The sequence below is a fragment of the Leiobunum rupestre genome, chromosome 3 (genome assembly GCF_980474605.1).
Source record: "Leiobunum rupestre chromosome 3, qqLeiRupe1.1.hap1, whole genome shotgun sequence".
Lineage (NCBI taxonomy): Eukaryota > Metazoa > Arthropoda > Arachnida > Opiliones > Sclerosomatidae > Leiobunum > Leiobunum rupestre.
In genome coordinates this window covers 64,353,619-64,380,544 of record NC_143386.1, presented here as the reverse complement: position 1 = coordinate 64,380,544, position 26,926 = coordinate 64,353,619, and the positions used below count along the sequence as shown (strand labels likewise).

At 36.5% G+C, this 26,926-nt stretch overlaps 4 protein-coding genes across 6 annotated transcripts; 2 read left to right on the top strand and 2 right to left on the bottom strand.

Moving 5' to 3' along the window:
• Nucleotides 1-2,691: 2,691 nt before the first annotated feature.
• On the top strand, nucleotides 2,692-3,429 carry EMC5 (ER membrane protein complex subunit 5). Its single transcript, XM_090168978.1, has 4 exons — nucleotides 2,692-2,836; nucleotides 2,944-2,996; nucleotides 3,059-3,162; nucleotides 3,223-3,429. The coding sequence occupies exons 1-4, from the start codon at nucleotides 2,764-2,766 to the stop codon at nucleotides 3,305-3,307; spliced, it is 315 nt and encodes a 104-aa protein (XP_090025104.1). The 5' UTR covers nucleotides 2,692-2,763; the 3' UTR covers nucleotides 3,308-3,429.
• Nucleotides 3,430-3,838: 409 nt separating this feature from the next.
• On the bottom strand, nucleotides 3,839-7,451 carry Bmcp (uncoupling protein Bmcp mitochondrial). Of its 3 annotated transcripts, none has more exons than XM_090168976.1 (11): nucleotides 7,192-7,451; nucleotides 6,932-7,029; nucleotides 6,415-6,562; nucleotides 6,024-6,118; nucleotides 5,876-5,961; nucleotides 5,719-5,817; nucleotides 5,529-5,653; nucleotides 5,378-5,438; nucleotides 5,199-5,318; nucleotides 5,059-5,139; nucleotides 3,839-3,911 (listed from the first exon to the last, which is right to left on the bottom strand). In XM_090168976.1, exons 2-11 carry the CDS (start codon nucleotides 6,990-6,992, stop codon nucleotides 3,873-3,875), a joined length of 915 nt encoding a protein of 304 aa, XP_090025102.1. In that variant the 5' UTR covers nucleotides 6,993-7,029; nucleotides 7,192-7,451; the 3' UTR covers nucleotides 3,839-3,872. The 3 variants fall into 3 exon arrangements, with proteins under 3 accessions (XP_090025102.1, XP_090025101.1, XP_090025103.1); XM_090168975.1 differs by having other exon boundaries at nucleotides 7,249-7,450; XM_090168977.1 differs by having other exon boundaries at nucleotides 7,177-7,224.
• Nucleotides 7,452-7,462: 11 nt separating this feature from the next.
• LOC149954200 (glycerol kinase 5) lies at nucleotides 7,463-13,556 on the top strand. The gene is made up of 17 exons (XM_090168973.1): nucleotides 7,463-7,732; nucleotides 8,132-8,317; nucleotides 9,014-9,107; nucleotides 9,171-9,246; nucleotides 9,315-9,408; nucleotides 9,826-9,915; nucleotides 10,413-10,454; nucleotides 10,522-10,659; nucleotides 10,733-10,806; nucleotides 10,867-10,927; nucleotides 11,003-11,129; nucleotides 12,130-12,234; nucleotides 12,295-12,345; nucleotides 12,414-12,457; nucleotides 12,520-12,683; nucleotides 12,754-12,887; nucleotides 12,954-13,556. The coding sequence occupies exons 2-17, from the start codon at nucleotides 8,198-8,200 to the stop codon at nucleotides 13,103-13,105; spliced, it is 1,566 nt and encodes a 521-aa protein (XP_090025099.1). The 5' UTR covers nucleotides 7,463-7,732; nucleotides 8,132-8,197; the 3' UTR covers nucleotides 13,106-13,556.
• A 201-nt stretch (nucleotides 13,557-13,757) lies between these two features.
• On the bottom strand, nucleotides 13,758-26,418 carry LOC149954199 (NAD(P)H pyrophosphatase NUDT13, mitochondrial-like). Its single transcript, XM_090168974.1, has 5 exons — nucleotides 25,953-26,418; nucleotides 25,537-25,892; nucleotides 25,356-25,473; nucleotides 25,120-25,268; nucleotides 13,758-14,478 (listed from the first exon to the last, which is right to left on the bottom strand). The coding sequence occupies exons 1-5, from the start codon at nucleotides 26,371-26,373 to the stop codon at nucleotides 14,269-14,271; spliced, it is 1,254 nt and encodes a 417-aa protein (XP_090025100.1). The 5' UTR covers nucleotides 26,374-26,418; the 3' UTR covers nucleotides 13,758-14,268.
• Between the last annotated feature and the right edge of the window lie 508 nt (nucleotides 26,419-26,926).

Below are 26,926 nucleotides of genomic sequence, written 5' to 3'. Positions count from 1 at the left end.
GTAGATTAATCCTACTCTCTTCCGGTTAAAGTTTGTGACGTAACACGGTCATTTCTTCTGCAATAGTAAAATATTAAAGCCCAACAATTAAATTTTTTTGGAAATTATCGATTAAACTTTTAATTCGTTCCAATCGACGATAAATAATTTATCGTTGATTTTAAGAAATTAAATGACACTTTCGATGTCATTATGACGAAAAAGCTCATCGGTGCAAAATATAAATCCATCGGAGTTTTTTCCCGTTGACTGTTACTGAACGTACCCAATGACGTCGTAAGTTGCTGAACGCTTTTATTCCTTCATCGGTGTTTTTTGAAATGGCGTTGAATTTATAGTAGTATAGAGCATCGTGACGTCAAAGCCGGAAACGCGAAAAAGCGTATAGTAGGAAACCGATGTCAACGATTACTAATCAGTGAGTCCGATGGGCGCTGCTGAACGTTCCCAAAATAACCAAAGTTTGTACGAAGATTGCTAATATACCTACAGCATGGGTGACGTAAGGTCCATTGCCCCCACTACTCTTTATCATGTTCATAGATCCACTTGCGAAAGAACTAGATGTCTCCCAAATTGGAGCTACCTTCCCAGGTCTCAATAGTGAAAACTACACCGTCCGCATTACGTATTAACATAAGTGTGGCACTTCCTATTCTTCACATGCAAAAGTTTTACTGAGCGCTATTCACAAGACTAACTACATTACGGGCGTCTTCACCGTTTTGCGTCCGCTTACTAACGCGAAACACGTAGCCTTTGACAGCGCCTCACTAGGGGGATATTTTATTCTTGTGATGAAGTCACTACGTTACTAGCTCTCAGTAAAATATTTCCCAAAGTAACAAACTTATGGAACAATATTATTGACTTATGGTATTAATTATTCGCCGACGATATGGCACTCTTTGCGAACTATCATTTTAACATGCAAGCTATGTTAGATAATAGCAGGGGTTTATTATAAACTTCTGATAATAGTAAGCTCCCTTGCAACTATAGGATGGGTCTCCGTAATTTCTGTCCACAAACGTCTAACTCGATGTCTTTCTCTGACGCTGGGGACCAGGTCCTCATTATCCAGGGGTGGGAAATAGCCGAATTAAAGGATTATACCTACCTGGGAGCATAGAGGAAGAAGGTGATGAGGGGAAATGATTTTCGAAACTCGACCCGGCTTTTGATGCCATACTCCCACAACTGTGTGGATTCGGGGACGAAAAGAATAGGGGATGCATCCTGGTAAAAAGTTGTGGCGTAAAGAAAATAGCTACCTCGCGCCACGAGAAGGTTCATTAACCAATTGGTTCGCGTGAAATAATTCAAATAAATCTGTCGAGGCTTATTCCTCCATGCTGGGGGCCTATTCTGTAAATATTTGAAATCCAATTTTCGATCGAAAACTAGATTTCGAACTTCGAGATCTCGACGAATGGTATTCGGTAAAGATTTCGAATAAGCATAAATCAATGCAAATTGTCGAAGTCGATTTCGACATGGTATATGGTATCGAGATCGAATTCCCAGTCGATTTTTTACAGAATCGCCCCCCTGGGAGTGAAGTTTGAAAACTCTGATACGATGCAGCATACTCGTGAAGATTCCCTTAAAGCTAAAGCCAATAAAATTAAATGGGCTGTTATAAATTTGGTGCAAAATGCATATAACCCTTACTCAATAGGTTGGACGTTGTGGAAGGCCGTAGTGGTGCCTACTTTATCCCATATGCGAATGAAGTCATAGTTACGTCCAAGGCCACTAGAGAGGCTTTTGACCGAGCACAACGATCGAGATGTGGAAAAATTTGCCCTTAATGCTGGGCCTATGGCGGCTGATGCAGCGATTCATGGTGAAATGGGGTGGAGCTCCTTTCATGAGAAGCCAAAAGTAAAATCAAGTATCTGGGGTGCCTCAAGATTCCACCCGACGAGCACCTGGCAAAGCGCATGTTCCTCTATCTCCGAAAGAATGTGCTTGAGTTATCGTGGTCTTGGGAAGTGGCTAATTTGGATAGAATGCACGAACTGGGTACTACCCGTGGAAGGGCGAAAACGAATAAGGAATGCGAGAGTATTGTCGACCGTGAGGTTCTTGACACCGCTGAGACAGAATTGCGAAAAGCCTTCACAAAATCAAACCCTTCTTCCGAGTCTTTCAACAACGGGCTTACACGAGGGGCCTTATCTTCCAAGCCCGAACTGGGTCACTGCTCACTGGAGTCCGCCAAACTCTACTTTACCCTTTTTCACCAGTGTGTCGCTTATGTAACTGGTCTAAGGAGGAAATATTCTGAGGAATTGGAGGCATCTAAAGTCTACCTTGCCGTAAGCTGTAGATGGATGAGTAAATAGACGCTTCAATAAAACATCTTCAAGGAAATAGTAATATTTTCAAGAGCCAGGACCTGCAAGCTACTGTTTATATAGTACTTGTTGAAGTAATGGAAACTTGCCATCTGTAAACCGAACGTCTTGTTCTTGCTAAGCTTTAATATGTCAAAAAAAGCTACTTTGTTAGTTGCATATCGTACTTTGAAACAACGGGGGCATAGGAAGGGAGACGTTTTAGCAGAATAACTTTATCAATTATTATAGGGAGATGGATACTTATCTAAAAAGGTTGTACTATATACTTCAGATAATATGCATTGAGAAAAAAATTATAAAACAAAACTATCTAACGCCACCTGTCAGTAAAACCTGCATAGGCCGCATTAATAATTTTTTTGATGTGAGACACGGATAAGTTGTCGAAAACGTAATCATGGAGTCTTCAAAGTTTATAGTTACATTTGGATTAATATCTTTAATTCACGCAGCATACTCCGCAGCGCAACGTAAGAAATTCTATAATAACAAATCTTATATAATTTTCGTTAAATTTTGAGAACAAAACTTGTATATTCGATATTTAACCAAGGCTTACTGAATATTCATCTTTCAGATCGGTCTTATCTTAGGTTAACGGAGCAAGAATTTAATCACTTACCGATTGATGTAAATATTTAAGAGAAAATGACAACTTCCTAGACATTGAAAGTTATTTTTCATTCTTATAGATTGTCTTGCAAGGAATTTTAAGTTTACTCATTACTATGTATGGTGTTATAATAGTTGCTGGAGATTTTAAGGAAATAAGAGCTACTGTAGAGTTAGAGAGCAAGTAAGTTTTCTATGCTTTTATAATTATCCAAAAAGGTTTGAGGTTTAACTTTTTTTCTAGGGGATTTGAAACTGTTGGTAATCGCCCATCATTTTATACATTTAACCATCGAGGCAGAGCATTTGCTCCAGAATTTAGGACCTGATTTTGCATTGTCATTTTACTACCATTGTTATTTAATACCATTTATTTACATTTGTATAAAACAACATATGTATAAAACATTAATACAAAATCAGTTCTGTTTAATAAGTTTTAAGTACATAAGTTGGAATGAGCTTGCTTTTCAAATTGGGTTGTACAGTATAAATTGGCATAATATATGTGATAAAATATCAAAAAATTAGCCTATAATTGAGTTTGAACGTTTTAAAAAAACCAACACAGGCCATCTTTCTAATAATTACATGGTATAAAGATTAGAGATATAATATTGTTCTTAAAATATTATATAGTAAAGTATCGCGGAACCTGCTAAAACTCAAAACTTTTAAGTAGGTCAAATAAATACTACCCACAATTTGGGGCTAAAAAAATAGTAAATTCGCCTCTTAAAAAAAAACTGAAGCTTAAGATCTAGACTGCACTTTGTCAGATCTACCAAATAAAATAGTAAAATATATAATTGACTAGCGACAAAAGTTCACCTTACTTTGGTCTAAGAAAAGTCAAAGTATAACAAAATTAAAATTTACTAATTTATATTATAATTAATAGAACCTTTTCATCTGTTCATACGTAATGAAAAACTGAAAACATCGTTTAGGAAATTATCCAAAATAAAGTGTCAAATTACATGTTTATAGTGGCGCCATTTCTTATTACATCAACCTCAATTAATATTAAAATTTATTCCCCCTCCCCCCCGGATGGTTCTTAAGAATGAAGTAGGAATGTGCGAGCATCAAGCTGAGCTTCGTGTAAGAAAAATTTCACTTTTCAAGTTTTGAGCCGAGCATTAAAATTTTATCATTCTTTCGGGTTAAAAAGGAGGTTTCGAGTACTGGAATACTTAGCCACTGGCCCAAAGGTATTTAAAAGCTCACGAGTAGTGCCTAGGTAATAATAATAGTTTCGAGTACTCGAAAGTTAAGCCTAGGCTCAATTTGAGGCTTGAACCATTTTTGAGCTTTTCTAGCTTCGAGCCGAGTACTCGGCTTCAAGCTCGATTGAGTACTTGCACATGCCCTAAATGAAGTAAGAAATTACCATTTCACTTTACATAAAGCCACGAAATAGCCAACGTGAGAAACTCAAACTGCTGGATTCAATTCCATTGGCGTGTTATGTAGCTTTATGCAAAACGGAAAGGGCTAATTGGCCGCTGATTAAAAACTGAACTAACTTTCAATTTGTATAAATGTTATCTCTTGGATTATTGTTCTGACCCAAACACCAAATCTTTATGTTGCATCAAAATATAAGGCCCACAACTGTTAAGTTTCAGCACTATTTTAGTTATCTACACTAGGGTTGGCCGATATCGTAATTTAACCGATACCGATATTTTCCAATAAATTAGCAAAGCCAAAGGTCAAGGTTAGTAGGGCCTTATTTTTGAGAATATTGGTTTTAAAATACCAGGAAAAATCAGAAAATATTGGTATAGGGTAAAATCGGTAATTTAGACACAAACCGATTAATGGACAAAATTGCAATATCAGTAACTGATACCGATCAGTTTTGGTCCATCACTAATCTACACCAAGAATGTTTTTATTTATACTTAGGGAGAATGACAATGTTGATATGATAAGCAAAGATCATGGTCAAATTCATTCTCGCCAAGAATAAGTTAATATATTCTTGCTACACAAAATTATTTAAATAATTAAGCTCTAGCCTCCTCAATAACTTCAAAGAACCATTGCCAAAGATTGAAATGAAAAAGGATACAATCATATTCCATGGACCCAGTCTTACCCACGTGGGAACAAAACCTTTGTACAATGCTAAAATTCCTTCATTTTGCACAGTCTGTCAAAACCAAATTTCATTTAATTCAAGAAAAATAAGACTGAATAATATTTCAATACCTGAATTGCACAATTTATTGCACCAGTGTAAAAACATCCAGCAGGCTTAACACTGGCAGCTGCTGTTCCATTTTCTATGAAAGCTGCCCTTTTTAGTCGTTTTTGGTTCATGAGCCTTGTCTAAAATTGTGAAATAATAGTAATTTTGAGATAAATTACGTGTCAAAAGAAAAACTTACTCGGACTACGTCGATAGGCGTTGAAGCAACAGCTCCACAAACTCCTGCCATAAAACTAGACCTACATAGAAGTAAAACTTATATTTAGAAAATTTTGTTCAATGAAGAAATGGAAATAATACATTTCAATCTTTACACAAAATATACTCACATTAAGTGATTAAAAACATTATCACCGACTATATTTGATTGTAGTAGATGTTTTTTAGTCATATCATAAACTGGAACTTCAACACCTACACACACTGCTGCTCTTTGAGCAGTTGGACCAACACCCTTTTACAAAATAAGGCAATTAGAACCAATGCAAAATAAATAAAAAAAGTATATAATTAAATTACCCTCCACAATCCTTTCAGGCCCTCATTTTTATATATATGAAAGAAACATTCTAACATTCCTTTTTCTCCATACGCTTTGTTCGTTGCTTGCATTCGGACCTGGATTTTTATCAAATTAGATCCAATTAAATTTTTTATATTATATTTGAGTTAATACTTTTAAAACATCTGTCGGATTAGCAATAGCTGAAGAAACAACACCCGCAGTTACTCCACAAAACACACTTAAAAGTAAGGTATCGTCTAAAAAAATTGAGAAATTAAGAATCCTTTAACCGGCTCAAGTGTAAAAACAACAAATTTACCACGGGGGTCTTTGACAAGCGAGCCTTTCAACGAATAGTAAATGCCAAATTTGATAGTTCCATATATTGACTGTCGTAATAATGCCGGTTTGACACTAAAAGATAAAACAAATTTCAAAAGTTAGTAAAAGAAATTTAGTAAAGACAAAGTGCAAAATCTTAAAGTAGTGTGGAACATTTCATTAAAGTCTCAAATCAATGTGAATGAAGAAGAAATCCACAAGATCCAAAGCGCACGCTAAACAATATGAATAATTATTGAGTAGAGTTGTGGAAAACACCTGGGCTGCAAAAGTGACAACTAAGCAAAATGTTAAACCAAAAAATTGCATAAAAAAATGCTAAAAATTACAATAATTTTTCCCAAAGCAATTGGCAGAACACTACTCACCCTGAATATAGAGCTTTCACCCCTTCCTCTTTGGAGATGCGAATTAGGGCATGGGTCATGCCACGATACTTAATTTCTTTGAATTTCGAGTCATGGATTTGCCCCTGAATCTGAAGCCTGATCTTAGTAGTATCAATGGGAAAAGTTCCTAGATTCACACGCGGTTATGGAGAAACACATAAAGATGATTTATATTTTTTTAGTCGTTCATTCGGACGTCATTTCCTTTGAACACTAAATTTTTTGGCCCCCTATATTTTCTAATAATTATTAAAATGATAGATGCGCTAAAAACCTATAGAATGTTACTATATTATATATTAAAATTAAAATAAAGAGTAAGGTACAAGCAGTGTCTAACGTTCTCATTCAATATAGAATCACTGTTAAATTAAATCATAAACTACATTATTAAAGCTTTGAGTGCTGTTATTTTAATGTACGTTACTCTTTTACAATAGTAAAATTTTATAAAATTAAACTAAAGCCTTGACCGTAATTTAAAACAAAATTTTACCAAATTCAGCTGCCACAGATGCCAAACCACCATAAATGAAAGGTCGCCAATCCTTTACCATTATAAAAACAAGATTCGTAGTGAAAAGTTTGTCGTATCTGGAAGATTAAAAATTATGTTGAAATACGTGATAATCAGATACATTGCGTTTTAGGTTTAGATTTTAGCCAAGGCCCTTATAGTAAATACACAAAATTAATATATCTATTTTAGGTACTAATAAGAGGGATAATTTTAATATTAACCCAATCGTTAAATACTTTTAAGTCCCCCAAACGTTAATATTATTGCAGTAAGTTTAAACTTGAAATTATTACCCGTAAAAAATTAAAGCCACGTTCTGACTTGACAAAACCGGCGCGGAATTTCGCGGAAAAAAATAACCTTGAGAAATAGGAGAAAACTCGGTTCCAATTGGTTAAAAACAACTGTCCCCGGGACACAAGTAATGATTGGTGAAGATAAAATGACCGATTCCAGTACACTGTCATTGGCCAAATATATTTAGAAGAAGGGAGCCGAAATTTCGGGGACTTTAAATTTTCACCCCTCCCGTCTCCAATGGGAAATCTCGTAAATGACTGATGATATTCGAAAGTCCGGATTTAGGAAAGGAGCGGTTCATTGATTATAACGTGATCGCTAAGTTTATGTTCTTGTTATTTATGAATGTGTTTTCTTCAATGAATAGTAATAGCTAATATGCTTTAAGTAAAGAAGAATTAGGTCAGATAGCCTTTACATAAAATATGCCCATCTCTGACCAAAGCTGACCATAATATGTACATATTCACATGAATTGTAAGTAATATAAACAAACTACTTTATGTAATTATACTTCCTAATGGTATTTAAGCAAACGGTCAAATTTGAGTTGGTTCATTAAATTTAGTAAAATGAGTTAAATAGATACAATATTTCAGGGGTCATTGACATTGTTGACCCACAAATTTTACATGTACAAATGTATTTTATATGTTTGGACATAAATATCAACTTTCTACTAAAATAACATATCTTCGAATAATATTATTCATAAAGTATTATTGGCCAGTCTCACTGTGTCCTTTTTTGCAGTTTTTAAATTAACATTATTTTCCTTGAAACACCCATTTTAGCTAAAATAAATGTTTAAATACCATGAAGCTGGCACAGAAAATAAGGAAATATCTTATGGATATTTTTCCTCCTTATTTACAGCTTGTCCAAAACTACATGTAGAATTTTGTGAAAATCCAAGGCCACTTGTTTGTAAATATATGTAATATGAATGGAATTATACCTGAAAATGAAAAATTTGTTGTCTCTATGGATGTTGGGACCACAAATATTAAGTGTCATGTTTTTGACCAATTGGCCAGAGTCCGTGGTGAAGCCAGCCAAGTGGTAAATATAATTTAAGATTTACTTTATAACATTATTTAGGTTATAATTAATTTCTTTAAAATGTTGGCAGGTTTATAAAACCTATGCCTTTAGACTCGCTCCTACATAATTAATTGGAAATATATATATATAACCAAGAATGTATTTATTTATTCTCAGTATACTGAGTATAAATAAATACATTCTTGATATAACGATGGATACTTCATGGCTAGTTAAAATAAATTTAAAAGAATTATTTTATAAAAACATTTTTCTTTTTATTTACGTTGCAAGCTTTCGGGTGCAAGACCCCTTGTCAAGCATCTTGACTCAGTCATTTATACAGTTAGAGTATACTACTGTTTTTATAAAATAATTCTTTTAAATTTATTTTAACTAGCCATGAAGTATCCGTCGTTATATATATATTTCCAATTAATTAGTATTCTAGCCTTGGCCAAATTAAACATCTACGATCGCTCCTACATAAAATAAACAATAATGGGAATAAATTTGAAGGCCATTTTAATACAAAATATAAAAGCTGTTAAACGGGATTTTTTTTTAATATAATGAACCTGTTTTAGTAAAGGTTTATTATTTGCAATAAAAAGTAATTCTATAATGAAAATAATTGACTTGGTAGCGGTAAACATTGCTAAAGGCCAACAAAAATTATATATCAAGTGTTTATCTATATTTTTGATTTTATAGTTAAAATTAATCTATCCTCAACATGGTTGGGTTGAGATCAGTCCATCTGTATTATGGGATACATTTGTAGAAGTTTTCAAAGATGGCCTAAAAGGTTAGAGCTCTACATATATTTTTTTGTAAAATGGGAATTTTACATTTTATTTAAACATAACAGCCGCAAATCTACACCCTAGTCAAGTATCATGTATTGGTATATCAACCCAAAGAGGCACTTTCACAACTTGGAATCGGTAGGCCATAATTAGTTCAATGAAATTGTCACAATTTAAATTAATAAATAAAAATATTTTTTTTCTAGTGAAACTGGTCAACCATTCCATAATTTTATAGTATGGAACGATACAAGATCAGATTCCTTATGTAAAGAATGGAATAAATCTCTACAAATGAAGGTACTGTGATATGGTGTAACTAAAACTGAACATCCTGTTTCAGGATTTGTAGATTTAACTGACGCTAATAGCCTTGACAATCTGTCAAATTACTGCCTATTAATTTTTTTTGTGCTGCTGCCTTGTCTTAAGAGGAGCAGCTCATTTTGGCTTGATGCCTTTTCTCTCGCGCTCTATATAATAACTTATATTAATCTTACTTCATTACAGCTGCTCTATTAAATTACATTTTTCAAAGGCAATAAAAGGGAAATTTTTAAAATATTACTCTTAAGTACTGATTAATATAACTTTATATCAATGGTTTGCAGACATTTTTAATCTGTTTGAAATAAGATTTTAGTTATAAGGAAAGTCTCATAGTAAAATTTAGAACTGCTTCTGTGAATTGTCAATTAAGTTCCTTGTATTTTACAGATTTTAAGGATAGGGGCCAAAATGCTATATGTCATTACCAGAAATAAAAGATTTTTAAGCGCTAGCATTATAAGATTTACGACAGCAATGGTGCGTTACAATATTTAAGTTTAGAAATGCACTTAAGAATATGAGAGAACATATTTTAGCCCATCCTTGCATACATGGTAACAAAAAGACGTGTAAAAACTTCATGAAATAAATATAATTAAGTTTATTTTCTCTTTAAAATTGCACATAGAATTTGCAACAGCTTTCTTTTTTTAGAATTATACTTCCTATTAGAAGTTTTTCCGCATTCGCTTTTTTTCTCTGTATATTTGAGACGGGTTAATTGGTTCAGAATTTATTAGTTTTATTGCGAGATGGAAATGTTGATAAACTTTATGCTGGCATTGTGAAAAAAGAGTTATTAAAAGTATGCAATGATTGAATAATGCTATTCTCCCGTATTCATAGTTAAAGGGCTACACCGGTGTTTGAAAAAATTAGGCACAAGAGCATGAAACTAGTTAAATTCAAATGCTGTTGTGTCCCTTTTAATACATTTCCTTTATGTATAATATTTACTTCTATACTTCTTTAAGGCTGTCATGAAATTAGTCTGGGTCCTAAAAAACATTCCTCAAGTACGTTAATTTGACATAATTTAGAGTGACTGAATTTTCAATAATATAATTTTTATTTTATTGGAAGGTTAAGCATTACGCAATGCAAGGTTCAGCCGTTATGGGTACTGTAGACACCTTTTTACTTTGGAGGATGACTAAAGGGGCTGTACACGCCACAGAACCTTCAAACGCCTGTGTAACCGGCCTATACGACCCCTTTGAGGTTAATGACTATTATATTCTCTACAATTTAATAAAATTAAAATACCTTGAAAACTTGAATTTCTTTTTCTTAGATGTGCTGGGGCAATTGGGCAATTAATATGTTTAGTATACCTCCTTCTTTACTTCCTCAAGTTAAAAGCACTAGGTATTATTAAAATAATATTTGGCTTTGAATAATTTCTAAATGTCACTCATTTAATTTTAGTGGCGAATTTGGTAAAACTGATCCTGAAATTTTTGGGGCTTCTATTCCAATTACAGCAATGGTAAATTAAACCTTGATCGTGAAAAACACCAGTTGCTTGTCTCAAGGTTGATGAAATATGTTTATATACGTATAGGTTGGAGATCAACAGGCTTCCACATTTGGTGAATGTTGTTTTGAAATTGGAGATGTGAAATGCACATTAGGTACAGGCTCTTTCGTGCAAGTTAATACCGGTAGCCACGTACATGCTTCGTGTAAAGGTATAATGAGTTATAACCAGTAGTATTTAAAATAACTCTTGGAGAGAAGTATCCCTATATGGCTTATGTTATTTGCTTGAAACATTTAACTTTCAGGTTACCACTACATTTTTGAACTAAGTCTATATAGAAAAAAGTAAATATCTAAAACTATTACATTGAGAAAATGTGGTTTATAAATATTCTTAGGCAGAGTGCATTGTAAGGAAGAGTAATAAGATCTTCCATAAAATACCAAGACTTGACTATCTTTCCCCGAATATCCTCAGTTGACCCATAAACAGCCGAGAAATTGAAGTCTAATTATTTCAGTGTTTGATAATAAATAATCTGATTAGTTTTAATGTGACTAAATCAAATAAATACTGAATAGTTTACATCGGCTACGATACATGCTTGAGCTCGTTTAATGACTGAGTTCAATTATTCTAAAACTTGTTGTCATGACAACCAATCTTACAGAAATCAGATTCAATTCATTATCTCTTAATTTCTCGGCTTCTGATAAGTTATTTGAACTAATAATATGGCGAGCAACAACTTTCTAATTGGAACCAAATCAGTACACCCAATGGTTCTCAAGATAGTTTTTGAATGACCTTGAAGACATGATTTAAGGTCATTCAATTTTACACTAATAAATTTCCTTCTGTGTGAGTAGTGTTCCATAGAAATTTAAATTTAAAAAAAAAACTTTTTTCAGTTGTTTTTTGTATGACACTTGTATATGTAAGCCTAGATTTCTAGTGAAGCATATAGGTCATTCTTCCATGGGACAGGCATCCTGTACAGACCGAAAATGGGCTTTGGATTAGAATTTATTCAAATGCCTATTGCCTGGTAAATTTTCAGGCTGTGATTTGTGGAAAAATTTGTATGCTCAGTTGAACCCGAGAAGGTAATTGTTTTCTAGCCTACATGGATACTTCTCTCATCAGAAATTCTTTACTTCTGATTGTATAGAGAGAAATGATAAACAAAATATAATAATTCTAAATAGGTTTATATCCGGTTGTGGGATGGCAAATAGGTAAAGAGGTGACTTATTTAGTTGAAGGCAAAAACCACGATAATGGTACTATAATAAACTGGGCTCAAACTATAGGTAAAAATTCCAAATAATAACTAATAATGATATGTGAAATAAACAAAATTACATTGTCAGGATTAATTGATGATCCTTCCGCAACAAGTGATATTGCTATGTCAGTTCCAGGTACTCATAAAAATAAGTTTTGGTGTTGGTGTTTAACTGATTATTTAATATAAAGGTTTTTTTTTAAGATTCCAATGGTGTATTCTTTGTACCTGCATTTACTGGTATTCAAGTATGTATTTCTAAACAATACAGTGTAGCTTAATTAAAATACTAATGTAACCATCTTATTAGGCTCCAATAAATGATAACCAGGCTGCAGCTGCATTTGTAGGCCTAACTTTAGACACAACAAAACCGCACATGATAAGAGCTATTTTGGAAGCCCTTTCATTTAGGGTCCTACAAATGTTTGAAACCATGCAGCAAGAGTCAGAGTTTGTTTTCAAATCTTTGAGGTACCACATAGTTGTTTGTTACAGATAAGTTTTCTTAAGCTAATCAAATAATTTATTTTTTAAATTGAAGGTTAGACGGTGGTATGGCGGGTAATGATTTCATGGCTCAGCTTATATCAGATTTAACCGAACGACCAGTCGATAGACCATTACAAAAGGAAATGTCTTCGTTAGGTGCTGCATTCCTAGCTGGTTTAGCAATTGGTAACTAATTAACATCAAAAATGTTTGGTAGATGAACTAATATCTGTTTGAATTATGATTATAAAGATATTTGGAAAGATCAAGCACAGCTTACGGCATTAAGGAAGCCAGAAAAGGTGTTTTATCCAACCAGCAAGTGGAGGGAACATTATGAAAATATTCTACGAACATGGGAGAAAGCGGTATCAAGATGTCTTCAGTGGTATCCCAAAGAATAAGTTTTTAAGTACAAATTTCAATGGGGGGTTATATTAGCTGGGCCATTCTTAGGTAAATAACTTAAGTGTTCTGTCTGTAGAAATTATAGAATGTTTTCTTCAGTTGACAGCTAACTGAACTAGATACCAAATACTATAGTAGTTTTTAGTTTGCACTTTTAAAAAGTTAAAACTTCAATTTCAGTATTTAATTGCACTTTTAACTCTACAATAAGCATATAATAATAGCAAGAACGTATTTAATTTACTGAGAATGTACAAATTTAAGCAATTGGTAGATGCTATAGTCCACAACAGATGGTGTTACTGTTCCAATTTGAATTTACTTGTTGAATATACAATTTAGCTCGTACATTCTCAGTGACCTAAATACGTTCATGGTAATCAAAGAAAAGTCTGCGTGTTGTTTTACTCCATACTAAAGAATGGCCAAGCCTTAAAGTTTATATTTTTATAAAACTCGAACCAATTTTCTAATTCTAATATTTAATAAATATGAATTAATACAAAGCCTCCAGAAAAAAAATTCAACTTTGCCATTTCCCTAAAGTGCCATGCTTTAGAAGTAGGCTGATGTTTTTTACCAAAGGAAGAAAATGATTTTGCTAATTGATATCTATTTTTCATTACCTGGGTACATTTCAATTTTATAAAAATACAATAAGGAAGCTGTATTTAAGGTCTTTCAGTACAACTTTATAATTATGGTTACTAACGATTGTTTCGAATTAATAGTTGCCAGTGATATTTAAGCTCTTATAGTACTTAGAAAGCTAGGGATTTTTTTTTAAATGATAGCTCACTTTACCAATATAGTTTTTACATTAATAAAGCTAACATGAACGTAATGTAAAAAATTGTAATTCTGGTAAATATTCACAGGCATTTGTCAAACATTTATCATCATTACTTCTCATATAATACTCCAAATTAAAAATTGTATAAATATAATAACTTTAAAGAAATAATGTGAAAAACAGCCTATTTCACTTTTGGCTGTTAATCAAATTATGTATATATTAGAATTTTAAATATTTAAAACTCAAAACTGTTTACATTTAACTTTTGTTTAGCAATTTGTATATATATTGTTAAATAAAAAATGTTTGAACAAATATTATTTGTATTTATTTATTTGTAAAATTATGTGTTTAACATGGTTTTTAGTTAGTAGATTTGGAATACTTTTCCAACCAAGTCGTTAATAAATAGTTTGCTATAGTTGGTTTTGGTGGAACCCAGAACATTCGTTTCTTAGCTTCTTTAATTTTGAGACGTATTGCAGGGTTATCACTAATAAAATTTAAAGCTAACGATAGATCATCAATAGAAAACCATTTTGCATCTTCAATTTCTTTTTTATCCAATTCAACCTAACAGAATGTTAAACAATTTAATAAAGCTTTTTAATAAACACAAAATGAATTGGCCTGTTTTTCGGGCCAAATTAGCCAGTGACTATTTTACCCCGTTTTTCAAATCTGGTGAAAATAGTGTGCGCCTGAGTTACCACTATTTTAGCCAGTTTTTCGGGCTTCGCTTTTTTTCAGACGCACACTTTCACCAGATTTTAAAAACAGGCCAAAATAGTATCGGCAGCGTGGTAAAGACTATTTTAGCCCGTGTTTCGGGGCAACGAGTTTGAAGGCTAATTTTATTCTTATAGACAAACCAGACTTGGAATTAGCGGGAGTCTTGGGGCCAATGGCTCTTAATAAAAATCAGTGGGCTCTTAAAATAAATCATTCGAATGGTGGTTGCGGGCCACCATGGCTCTCAATTAAATTAAAAAATATTTATTAAACATTTTACAGAAATTTCTGGAACATGATTTGTACGCCGTTTTTGAAACTCTGTTTTCCTACCCTATACGAGAGCGGGATCTAGCCGAGGGGCTAACCACTCTTAGAAAGTCTGTACACCGATTACGCCGGATTACGCTTAGATTAGCACTGCCAAAGGCAGGGACTTCAAAGATTACGCGTAATCCCATTAGTACAGTCAAAGGTACGGCTCTGTACACCGATTACGCGGAGTGATCAGCCGCTCGGATCTAGCGTTACAAATGATTATGTGTGATATTATGATATACTTGCTTGTTTTAAAGTTAATAAATGTTATGTAAGTAACGTAACCAATTTTTATTTTCCTATTTTCCCTAATTAATTTTAAATTTTTCCCCCAATTCCCCCCCCCTGGGCCAGTGGCTCTCAATAAAAATAAATTTAAGGGGGTCGGGGGGGGGGGGGGGCCATAAACAATATCACTATTTCCAAGTCTGAGACAAACCACTAATTTGGCCCTGGAAAAAAGCAAAAATAAAAACAGGCAAGAATAGTGTTTACTGCGCGGCCGTGAATATTCTCCCCCTATGTTTTCTTTTTTAAATCTTAAGTGCACTTTTGTTTGGGGTTCTTTTATTTGCAACATCTACAGCCTCTGCTGTGAAGACTATTTCTGATGCGAATGTGGATTCTTCCGTTCATCCTAAAGTGTGTGGTGGGACAACTTCGGCTAGTCGTGTCGACTCGCGTGGTACTACGCGTGCGCCGCATCGTGATGACTCGCGTGGTACTACGCGTGCGCCGCATCGTGATGACTCGCGTTCGCTTTTGGCTACTAAGCATAGCCATCTATTATCTTCCCAGTGCTAATTTTTTTTGGAGGGCAATCTCCCCTCATTTGCATCCTCCTTTACTTGGAAACTATTCTGGGTGTGCCCAGCCCACTATAGTGCTTTTATTTTACGAACCTTGTGCCCAAAGACTATATATACGCTTCGCTAAATAGACTGGCGTGTTCAATGGCTCCCCTTGCATACGATAGCAGACGCTGGTCAAAATTTTCCCCGCGCTTCAGCAGTGCTACTAGTGGCGCCTCTAACGGCTGGTCAAAAGGCTTCTCCTGTGCTTCGAAAGTGTTAACAGGTTTTTTGTATGGAGACGCCTGTCTAGTAAGCGAAGCGTATGTATAGTCTTTGCTTGTGCCCAGCCTCCTAGTCCTAATCATTTTTCACCTTTCCCAGCTGTTTATCATCCATTCAATTGTGGCCCTTGCATAAGGTCCGCCGCCCATTCAGAACTGGCCTAAGCACTCTTAATGGGCATGCCCCTTCATACCGGCCCAGTTCTTCTACTTATTTGCACTGCCTTCCGTCTCTACTCCCTGCAGTTGTGCTGCCCCCGTGTCCCCAGTCCATGTGCCCTCCCCTCACCTCTTCCACGGCTCTTCTCACTAATCGCTACCTTACAGCAAGAGTCAAGCAAGTCTGAAAACCCCTATTTGAGAAAAACCAGTTTCAAGTTCGAAATCTAGCATAATAACAATGATAATCTAATAATGAAAATTTATAAATATAGAGTGAAAATATATATTGAAAATTTTGTACTGAGTCACCTAAATTTAAAAAAACTCAAGGATTCTTATTTTGAATTCCTTTCAATAGTCACGTATCTCGACTTACTTGACTTTTGCTCTCAGGTAGCGTAATGCCCAAGCAAAAGTGACATAATTACCAAAAGTGTGTCAATCGGACCTATTTCCGAATGAATGTTACGAGCGAAATACAAGTTGGGAGGGGAGAAGGGAAAGTATACCTTGGGGCAAGGTTCTTACAAGCGGCAATATGGCCTTGGGGAGGGAAGGAAGTTTAAACCAACAAATAACGCTTCGTCGTGAGGAATGGTGGAACTAAGTAGCACTGGTCAAAGTTAGTGAATTTTTGGATTTTTCGTCGTTCTGTGGAGATGCTATCGCCATGTACCTACGATATAATACCATAGACTAAAAACAGATCCAGAAAGGCGACAATAAATAGTCTTTTATGTGGTCTTTAGCATACGAAAGTACAGGGAGTGTCACACTTTTGGGCCAAGTTGTTACTTCTGTTTATAAACATTTTGAACTTTCCCACCTGCTAAAGCTGAATAATCCAGTTTTTGTGGCAATAGAGTGTTGTCGTCTAATACGATTTTGAAAACTTGTAACGTCACAGCTGTAGTGTTAATAGTGGCCGCCATGACAGTTACCGTTTTTTATTAATAGGCAAATTACAATGGTGACGTCGCAGGGTTTCAGACGACAACACTCTATTACTGAAACTCACTGGGGCCCCTGATCAGTCTGATGCTGAACATAGCATTTCGGGATAATCCCTCTTTCGCCAAGATCGGGGTTCCAGCAACTATGGCCGTGTTGCTCTCTATGTAACCAATTCTCTGTGCGCGAGGACTATTTCTATTTCTGAGACTGGTTTCCTGGGCTTCACTTCTGGTGACCAGGGACTGGATATCTTGGTTGTATTAATAACTCCAATTAGTTCTCGTAAGGCCCCTTCCACCATTTTAGCCGTTTATAGGTCAAACAATTAACCCTCGTTACAATTGTATTACTAATAATTATCTCTCACAAATTATTTATTTATAAACGTTGACAACCGTTAAGAGTTCCACTTTTTCAGATTGTAAAATCTTATTACTCCTGTTAAATCTTTTAAAACTGGGGTCCAGAATACAAGCATAAAGGCTATTTCCAATGAAGATAATTTTTCTCTTAGGGTTTTAGCTTCATGTCGAACTGCGGCCTTTTGCGAGTCGTCCTCGCGTATTTCATCTAGAGCGTTTTTAATTTGATTGTAACTGTAAAGCAAGCATCGTCTCTAGCAGACCATCTAGTTTCCGAAAGATATTTTACAATTTTAGATTGGGGTTTAGTTATCAAATGATTTTTAAGTATTTCCCATCGATTTGTTGATGCCGAAAAGAAAACGTAGATGGCTTGAAGAAATATGAAAAAATCTGTGGAGAGTGTGGTGCAGTCGGCGGCACAATTTTCAATGAGGTTAAGAGAATGTGCCGAACACGGCACGTAATCGGCATACTCAGCTTCACCCCGAATACGCCCTTGCAGTCCTTTATACAATCCTGACATATTGGCTGCATTGTCATAAGATTGCCCCATGCAGTTTTGTATATCTATGCCGTGTTCTTTAAATTCTAAGAGAAGGGTTTGAAACATGTCAAGGACTCAAGGCCTTTATGCCCAACTGATGGCAGAAACTAAAAAAAACGCTCAACAGGAATACCGTCTTGCAGAACATATCGAAAAATTACTGTTAACTGATCAAGCTTAGCAATGTCGGGAGTAGAATCCACACTAATCGCAAAGTATTTTGTATTTTTCATTTCTAGTAATATAACTTGACGGATACGAATACCCATGATTTCTATGAACTCGTTACATATAGTAGAAGACACGTACGAAATGTGTCCTTTTCCCATATTTTCGTTTTCTGACAAATGCTTAGCCAAAAAAGGGTCAAACTCTGCGATTAACTCCAGAGATCCCAGGTACTTCCCATAATGTTTAGACCCAATAGTCTCGTTTTCTCCCCTAAAGGCTAGACCTCTTGAAGCCAAAAACTTAACCGTTGCAACTATTCTTTTCAAGACATTTCTCCAATATTGTTCCTTAGTTTCGAATTGTAACTTTAAATAATGATCTACTGATGAAATTTTGCGATTACATTGACTAGAGCGTAAGACGAGCTTACTGTGAGAAACCGAGTGCGTGTTACTTTTTTCGTGCGACAAAACCTTTACGTATAGTTTTTTCCAATTTGTAAATCCATCTGAAGCGAAAGTGGAGGACGTCATAACTTTATGGCAAAACAATAAACAAGGAACGCGATATAACGAGTTTTTGGATTTATAATATAAAAGCCAATCTCTGCATTTCCTTTCACCGTTCACCAAGGTACGCGAGAAAACGTCCTTAGATAAATATCGAGAGATGTTCGCTATTTTGCGTTCCGACTTTAAGAAGTTTATTTCCTCCACATTTTGAATAACTGGGTGTGTCGCAACTAGGTCTCTCGTCTTGTCATTAATACTCCATAGCGCTGGATCGCTTTCCAAATTTGTAGAAAAAGAAACATTTTTCAGTAATTTCAATTTTTTTTCATTTGCATCCTCACGTTCATAACTCGCATCAGATTCATTTGTAGCATTCTTAGACGAACTTACGGTTGTTTCGGTTAAATCAGATATTTCCTTAAATTCATTTTTCTTTGTCGAAATTGTCGTTAAAAAAGAACTATTTTTGGAACCTTTTCTAAAGTTTCCTGTTCTCTCTTGAAACTTTCAGCTACACGTTTTCGATTTTGAGATCCACTAGGCTTCTTTTTTGACATTGATTCACTCATTCTCAAAATCTCACTGTCCAAATTAAATAATTATTCTATTAACCATTTAACCAGCCGGGAGTAGTGGCTCACTCCTGTAATCCCAGGCGTCCGGGAGGCAGAGTTTGTGGATGGCCGTGTGAGGACGACCACCAATCCCCCAACGGGTGGTCGGAATACTTCCGCCACGGGTGTCCCCACCCCTGTCCCCGCGTATCCCCCCGTTGGCGTGGCCGTTACGCATATCTCGCCCTGATTAATCAGATGGTGTCTTCGAAGGGCTCGCGGTCTTCTCAGACTCAATCAGCCCTTTCTTCTTCGAATAATTATTAAAAAAAAACATTTAACCCAATTTATTTGCTTAGTATTCGTTATCTAAAAGGATTAGGTAGGGTACCTTGAGTTAATAAAAATTCGGCATAATTGGAAACCTAGGGTGCATTTTGCAGTTCGGGTTTCAAAATACCAAACACTTATATCTTAATCCAAACCCTACAAAGTTGATTTCAAAATGTCAGGAAGCGATTTTTTCGATGCGCTTTACGTTAACATAAGTATTATTTCTATCACGGAAAATATTGCAATAAGCTTAGAGAAAATCCAATTCTAGTAGTCGAAGAATTCGGTAAAAAGGCAAAGGTAGAAAACCGTAGAATGTCTCTCATTATTTCCTAAAAATATTTCTTTGCATAATAAAGATAATATATTTTTTACAATAAAAATACATTGATATATATTTTTGTCGAAGAAAAAGAGCAATGAAGATATTTTTTATCAACGAAATCTTATCTTTCCGTTATCTCCTTTAGAGATAAGATTTCGACCGTACATAAAACCGCCTGTCGTTTGACTAAGGTGTGTCATATAGCTTCTGCAGTTTTTACAGTACTAATCTAGTAATATTCGTTTAATGCCTTTATTAATAAATTACTAGTTAGTTATATAAAACGTCGTTCAGTTTTGTTCACTCCTAAACCCTCAAGCAGCTATGCCCTGCGTGCATGTTGTAAACTTCAACAGGTTATGGGCCCAGCACGCTCCCACTGCGCAAGGCTGCTGAGAAGCCAATGAACAGCTGAGTCCTGGTTCCAGTATTCTAGTTCCTGATTTTCTCAACAAACTGATCCTGACCCACTGTATCCTGAAGAATGGATGGACTCCTTCGCCATGACATAGACAAACTGTCTGGTCCCGAGAATTGGCGGAACTGGAAGAGGCAGATCAACGATGTCCTGATCATTCGAGACATTCACGATATTATCACGGGAGACTGGACAGAACCGAGGAGAACCACGACGTCAGAAGCGACATTTCCGGCTGCTTTCAAGAAGTATCAAGTAGCGTTCAGTACCGCCCGCACCATCATTTGGTCAGCGTTATCCCGCAAAGTCCAGAACATGATTGCCGATTGCGAGACGCCCAAAGAGATGTGGGATAAGCTCCTCGAGATTTTCGAACAGAAGTCATCGAACCGGCTCCGGAAGCTGCTCGCTCAGTTAATGCGAGCCACGAAGTCCTCTGACGTTGATATGGCAATACACCTCGCCCAATTACGTTCCTTATGGGCTGACGTACTGAATACCGCTAAAAGAGAGAAAGATATCTCTTTTGATGACTGCATCCTGGTTGCTTGCATCTTCGAATCCTTGCCGAATGATGAATATCGATAATTCAGTATGATGTGGGACACGCTACCCCAAGAAAAGCAAACTGTCGAGGAATTGCAACGACTATTGATCAGCCGTGCGACCCGAGACGGAGATGCTTTCATGGAATCAACCGGGCTGTTTGCTAGACGAGAAGGCAACAGTAGCATTCAATCCTCGTCAAGGCAGAGTTCCCGAAAGCAACGCCCTAGGTGTTCCTACTGCAAACGATATGGGCATCTGACCCAAGACTGCAGAAACGCTAAAAGAACGTCTAGAAGCAAAGGCACCGACGATGAAATCCCGACAGATCTCCTCGCTGGAACGGCTTCATGACTGGTTCATCTGCAACGGGGCTCTGGTGTTTTGACTCTGGCGCAACTCAGCACGTGACGAACGACGCCTCGAATTTCACGAGTTTTCGCACTTTCGACATTCCGGCCACCTTACAAGGGGAAATTAAATTCCGCGTCAAAATCGGCAAGGCAGTTGAACACATAGTCATCCACAATGTCTGGTACATCGGAGACTTCGCCTGCAATGTTCTCTCCCTCAGGAGCGCCATGAAGCGGAACCCAAAGTTGGAGTTTCTAGCTACGGCAACGGCCTGCGGACTGTATGAGAAGTATAACGGCAAGCGTCGACTACGTCTTCCAGGAAAAGTCGAGTCTTTATACCGTGTGGATATGCAAGTGGTCCAACCTTCAAACCCTGTCCATCTTGCCACCGTTTCAAAGTACAAGCGAGACAAAGTTCTTCGGTCCCGAGATGTAAAATCCGATACTGAGCGATGTTCCTTTGAAACTCCTATCCCTGCTCATGATGATGTCACCAGACAGGGCGAGCAGATGTCAGAATCCAGCAGCCGAGATGGGATAGTTAGATCCGACGAGGTATCCCGAGACGAGCCATTCAGAGCCGTTGACATCCCGAGAGACGAGACATCCAGATCCGTCGATGCATCCCGAGACGTGCCCACCAAAACCATTGGTGTATCCCAAAACGTGGCCACCACACCCGTCGAAACGCCCACCGAAGTCACAGGTCCTGTCCTTCGAGATCGATCGACACTGAGGTCAAGGACCCCAGTCGACAAGGTCTTCCTTATATGTGATGTACTTCCGAAGACGGCAGAAGAGGCACGCTCTACTCACGTAAAGGTCAACTTACCTCACGGGAAGAAAGGTCATTGGGAACCGTTGAAGCTTCAACGAAAATCACCCGATACTAAAACACCGCCAGAACCTGAGTCTTCATCACTCCAGCGATATCTTCATTGAGGGCGAGTGTTGAAGAAAAAGAGCAATGAAGGTATTTTTATCAACGAAATCTTATCTTTCCGTTATCTCCTTTAGAGATAAGATTTCGACCGTATATAAAACCGCTTGTCATTTGACTAAGGTGTGTCATATAGCTTCTGCAGTTCTTGCAGTAATGTCGCTACAGTACTAATCTAGTAATATTCGTTAATTGTATATAATTTGTAAATATTCTTTTAATGCCTTTATTAATAAATTACTAGTTAGTTATATAAAACGTCGTTCAGTAGGTCAAGTTGATAAGATTTCTTGCAAGAAATGTAATAGTTATTGTGATCTCGCGAACTTGACGGTTTTTAAAACCGGAAGTAAGAGCAATTGACGTCAGAGATCTTGCAAGATTAGTAAGATCGCTTTAGAGGTAGTTTTAGACCGTTTCTTATAATAAGGAAAATATCTTCTCCATTTGACGAACCCCAAGCTGAAAAATTCTGACGGTACTTTTACCACTTCCGTTCTCAACGATTTTTTTGCCTCCACTGTTAGGTCTATTGGTGTACCGGCTTATCAATCTCATTGGATTGACGAAGGGTTTAGTGTGGATGTCATCTTCCTAGATTTCGCCAAGGCCTTTGATTCCTTTCCCCATGTGTACCTTCTTGAGGCCCTTCACTCTGCTGGTATTCGGGGCCTTATCTTGGCTTTCCGACTACCTTTCTGGTCGTAAGCAGACAGTTATTCTGCAGGGTCGAGCCTCTTCTTGGAGTGCTTTTGACAAGGGGGTCCCCCAGGGTTCTGTCCTTGGTCCCTTGCTTTTTACCATATTTATTAACTCTTTGCCCGCTGTTGGGTTGATCGCTTTGGTATTGCTTTTCGATGATGACACTAAGCTTTCCCATAAAATCAAGTATTCTTCGGATTGTCTCGCGCTCCAGTAAGACTTAGAAGCTGTGGATGGCTGTGCCAATTCTCATGGTCTCTCCTTTAATGTTTCTGAAGTGTGCTGTCCCAACTTCACGTATTACATTAAGGATGTCAAACTCTTTTTTTCCCTCTCTGAGAGGGATTTAGGTATTATTGTCGATCCGTGCCTAGCTGATTATTTTTTTTATTCTCTACGCACACTAATAAGGTTATCAAACGTCTATTTATTTATTTTTGGATGAATTTACCGTTTATCAAAGGCTAAATTCTCCGTAGTGTTGGTTGATGTCATCGATTCATGGTATGCTAAACTTAAGTTCCAACGATAGCGGTAGAAAACGGTTTGAATCGCTTCCAAACGAGTTTGATTGTTCACACGACTCGCGCGAAGCGTTTTGAATCATTTCGATTCAATTAAATTCCAAGGCTCCGCGTGAACATGTCTTTAGTTTTAATGTAATAATACAACAAGCAAAAAAGTTTATTTTTTGATAAATTAATACCGATGGAACGATACCCCAGCTACATTTCTATCTGGTGCCGTTGCGGAAAAATCAGTTTCGCGGGAACCCACTCAGAGCTTAATACATCGCTTTTTCATTTGAGGGACGAAATCTCCCCATTTCATTATTAACAACGCCATAGAGGGAGCTAATACGAATCGAACGACGTATCAATAAAATTTATATCAAGAGGTATTGAGGAACAATCTACTTAACATCAAGAGTGAAAATAGCGAGGGGATGAGGCTAACAATCCTTCTATAACTTGAGGAGATGAGGCTAACAATCCCTCTATAACTTGAGGAGATGAGGCTAACAATCCCTCTATAACTTGAGGGGATGAGGCTAACAATCCCTCTATAACTTGAGGGGATGAGGCTAACAATCCCTCTATAACTTGAGGAAGTTGAGGGGATGAGGCTAACAATCCCTCTATAACTTGAGGAAGTTGAGGGGATGAGGCTAACAATCCCTCTATAAAATGAAGAAGTTGAGGGGATGAGGCTAACAATCCCTCTATAACTTGAGGAAGTTGAGGGGATGAGGCTAACAATCCCTCTATAACTTGAGGAGATGAGGCTAACAATCCCTCTATAACTTGAGGGGATGAGGCTAACAATCCCTCTATAACTTGAGGGGATGAGGCTAACAATCCCTCTATAACTTGAGGAAGTTGAGGGGATGAGGCTAACAATCTCTCTATAACTAAAGGGAATGAGGCTAAAAAAGAATGGCGTTCAAAGAAGGCACGGGTATAATGTTACGAGAGGTTTTGGAAATTGTGGACAAAAATAACCACTAACGACGTTCGAACCATAACAAGTCTAACTTGATATACATATCGACGTGGAACTAAAAACTGTAGCAACCCTAGCGGTGAGTTTTTTGTCATTTAGGACCACCCACGTAGTAGGTTTGACAAAATGTATGAGATTATTTGTAAAGGGTCCTCCAACAAAAGTGCACTTATGAATTAAAGGGGCTCAAAAGTTCGTGGCAAAAAAAAAGGAAATTGAGCATGCTTTTCATTCCCCCCAACCCCTCACTCAGCCTTGGCAGAGGCGGGCAGAGTCAACCGTAAATTTCGCACTTTACTGACTTTACACACATTTTGCCACCGAACTTTGGAGCCCCTTTAAAAAAGAAAACATACGGGGAGAATAGTCACGGCCGCGCGGTGAACACTATTCTGGCCTGTTTTTATTTTCGCTTTTTTCCAGGGCCAAATTAGTGATTTGTCTCTATAAGAACTAAATTAGCCTTCAAACACGTTGGCCCGAAAAAACAGGCTAAAATAGTGGTTACTCAGTCACACACTATTTTCACCCGATTTGAAAAACAACAGGCCAAAACAGTGTCAGCCGCGAGGTAGACTATTTTGGACCATTTTTCAGGCTAAAATAGCTAAGCGCTTCACAGCGCGCTAGTTTAGCCCGAAAAACGGGGTAAAATAGTCACTGGTTAATTTAGCCCGAAAAACAGGCCAAATGTATTATCTTACTTGACCGGGATGAATTATGGCTAAGCATCCAATCATCAAGGTGCTTCCTTTTAAAGGCCAATGTTGGGAGGTTACATAGTCTATTTTGGCCACTTGAAGACCAACTTCCTCAGCTACTTCTCGACGAACAGTCTCCTCAATATTTTCACCTATTGAAAAACAAGAAATATAGTTCTTTATATACTAGACATATCCAAAACAATTAAATAATAGTTTAAAATAACTACACTATTTACCCATTTCTAGAAATCCAGCTATCGCTGTATACATTCCTTTAGGAAACTGTTTTTGTCTGACCAATAAGCATTTATTATTTATTTCATCAGTAACAACAGTAATGATTGCCGGATCTGGCTAAAAGTTTAAAACAAAAACTGCTTTTATTCATCTGTTATATTTTTGTATTTTACTATTTACTTTTGGATAATGGACTTTGCCACAATTGGAACAAGATTTTTGTAAACCAACTGTATTAGGTAGCAATTTACCACCACAAATATAACAAAACTGAAACTGCTTGTGCCATTTTAGCATAGATTGCGCTTGTTCTACAGAGGCACTTTTCCTTGTGCTTCCAAGAAACATGGCTACTTCAATGGACACAAATGTTCCATTGAAATGCTCTTCTATTTCTCGTTCAAGTTGCTCCTCAAATTTATCAAATTGTAAAACAAATAATGGAGTACCATCCTCGTCAATGTTAAGCAAAACGCAACAGTCACCAAACCCGGACTCCTCTCTTATAGTTGTGTTTAAATTAAATTTTTTAATATCTAAAAAAAAAATTCATTAAATTGTTACCTCAAAAATAATATCTTGATAAAAAATCATGCCTTCAAAAGTGAGCCAAATAATTTCATATGACTGAAATTTTTGACCAGCGCCTTCATTCAAATCTCCCAGGCAATTTTTATCAATAAAGACCTGTTTGTTTTTGAACAATAAGTATTTTCCTTTTTGAAATGCCTCTGCTGCCATATCAGACAAGGGTTCTTGTTTAAGGTTATCGAGTAGTTTCATTCTAGAAACGTACGATACGCTACGAGTATTAGGTATGGTAAAATGCAACAGTGGATAACGTCTCATAATTTTATAATTCAAAAGATTACTGTGCATTAACCTCGGTTTCACATGCTTTTGACCAAGGCTTAGAGATAATTTAGATATAGTTAATCCAGTAGGGCCACTACAACCAACATCTACTTTTAAGAGATGACTAAGAAATTTTCGTAACATTATACCAGCTTTGCGCATCAAACATTAAGTAATTCTTAATGTACCTTTTAAAATATTTAAAAGTAATTCAACTGTGATGCGATCATGCGAAGACGCAAAAAAATTTCTGATTCAGAAGATAAAGCAGACAAAACGTCGAATTTTAACCCATTTTTGGCGGTTTTTTTGAAAGTTTTTGATTTGAAAAGTAGAATAGGCGATATAATAAAGTCAGATATGCTTGCTCAACGTGTTAAAATGGGATAACGAAATAGTACAGTTAAAGCCTACGGATGAATTCATAGGCTCTTTGGTGGGAAAGATAATGGAAGCATAGTGGAAGGTGGCCTTTCCCATCAAAACAATAAGGCCACGTTACTTTATTATATCGCCTATAGGCGCTTAAATAAAACATCTTCCCAGAAATTGCCAAGAAGTAATATTTCCGACAGCCAGGACTCATAAGTTATTATGGGGTATTTTTGTAGAGGTATTTGTGACTAGCTGGGGTATATTTATCAGAGTTGATAGTGGTTGGAGTTCCTTAGTAGGTGGTAATCCAGAAGGTAATAGAGTTGCGCGCAGGGGTTTT

Excerpts from the sequence above, each read along its gene's own strand:
- LOC149954199 (XM_090168974.1), bottom strand. The coding sequence starts at position 26,373 with ATGCGCAAAGCTGGTATAATGTTACGAAAATTTCTTAGTCATCTCTTA. Across the intron at positions 25,474-25,536 it reads GCAAAGTCCATTATCCAAAA|CCAGATCCGGCAATCATTAC; the intron begins GTAAATAGTAAA and ends TTAAACTTTTAG. Across the intron at positions 25,269-25,355 it reads AGCTGGATTTCTAGAAATGG|GTGAAAATATTGAGGAGACT; the intron begins GTAAATAGTGTA and ends GTTTTTCAATAG.
- LOC149954200 (XM_090168973.1), top strand. The coding sequence starts at position 8,198 with ATGAATGGAATTATACCTGAAAATGAAAAATTTGTTGTCTCTATGGAT. Across the intron at positions 9,247-9,314 it reads ACTTTCACAACTTGGAATCG|TGAAACTGGTCAACCATTCC; the intron begins GTAGGCCATAAT and ends TTTTTTTTCTAG. Across the intron at positions 9,916-10,412 it reads TAAGATTTACGACAGCAATG|GCTGTCATGAAATTAGTCTG; the intron begins GTGCGTTACAAT and ends TACTTCTTTAAG.
- Bmcp (XM_090168976.1), bottom strand. The coding sequence starts at position 6,992 with ATGGTAAAGGATTGGCGACCTTTCATTTATGGTGGTTTGGCATCTGTG. Across the intron at positions 5,962-6,023 it reads GCTTGTCAAAGACCCCCGTG|ACGATACCTTACTTTTAAGT; the intron begins GTAAATTTGTTG and ends CAATTTTTTTAG. Across the intron at positions 5,140-5,198 it reads CAATAAATTGTGCAATTCAG|ACTGTGCAAAATGAAGGAAT; the intron begins GTATTGAAATAT and ends TGGTTTTGACAG.
- EMC5 (XM_090168978.1), top strand. The coding sequence starts at position 2,764 with ATGGAGTCTTCAAAGTTTATAGTTACATTTGGATTAATATCTTTAATT. Across the intron at positions 2,837-2,943 it reads AGCATACTCCGCAGCGCAAC|ATCGGTCTTATCTTAGGTTA; the intron begins GTAAGAAATTCT and ends TTCATCTTTCAG. Across the intron at positions 2,997-3,058 it reads TTAATCACTTACCGATTGAT|ATTGTCTTGCAAGGAATTTT; the intron begins GTAAATATTTAA and ends TCATTCTTATAG.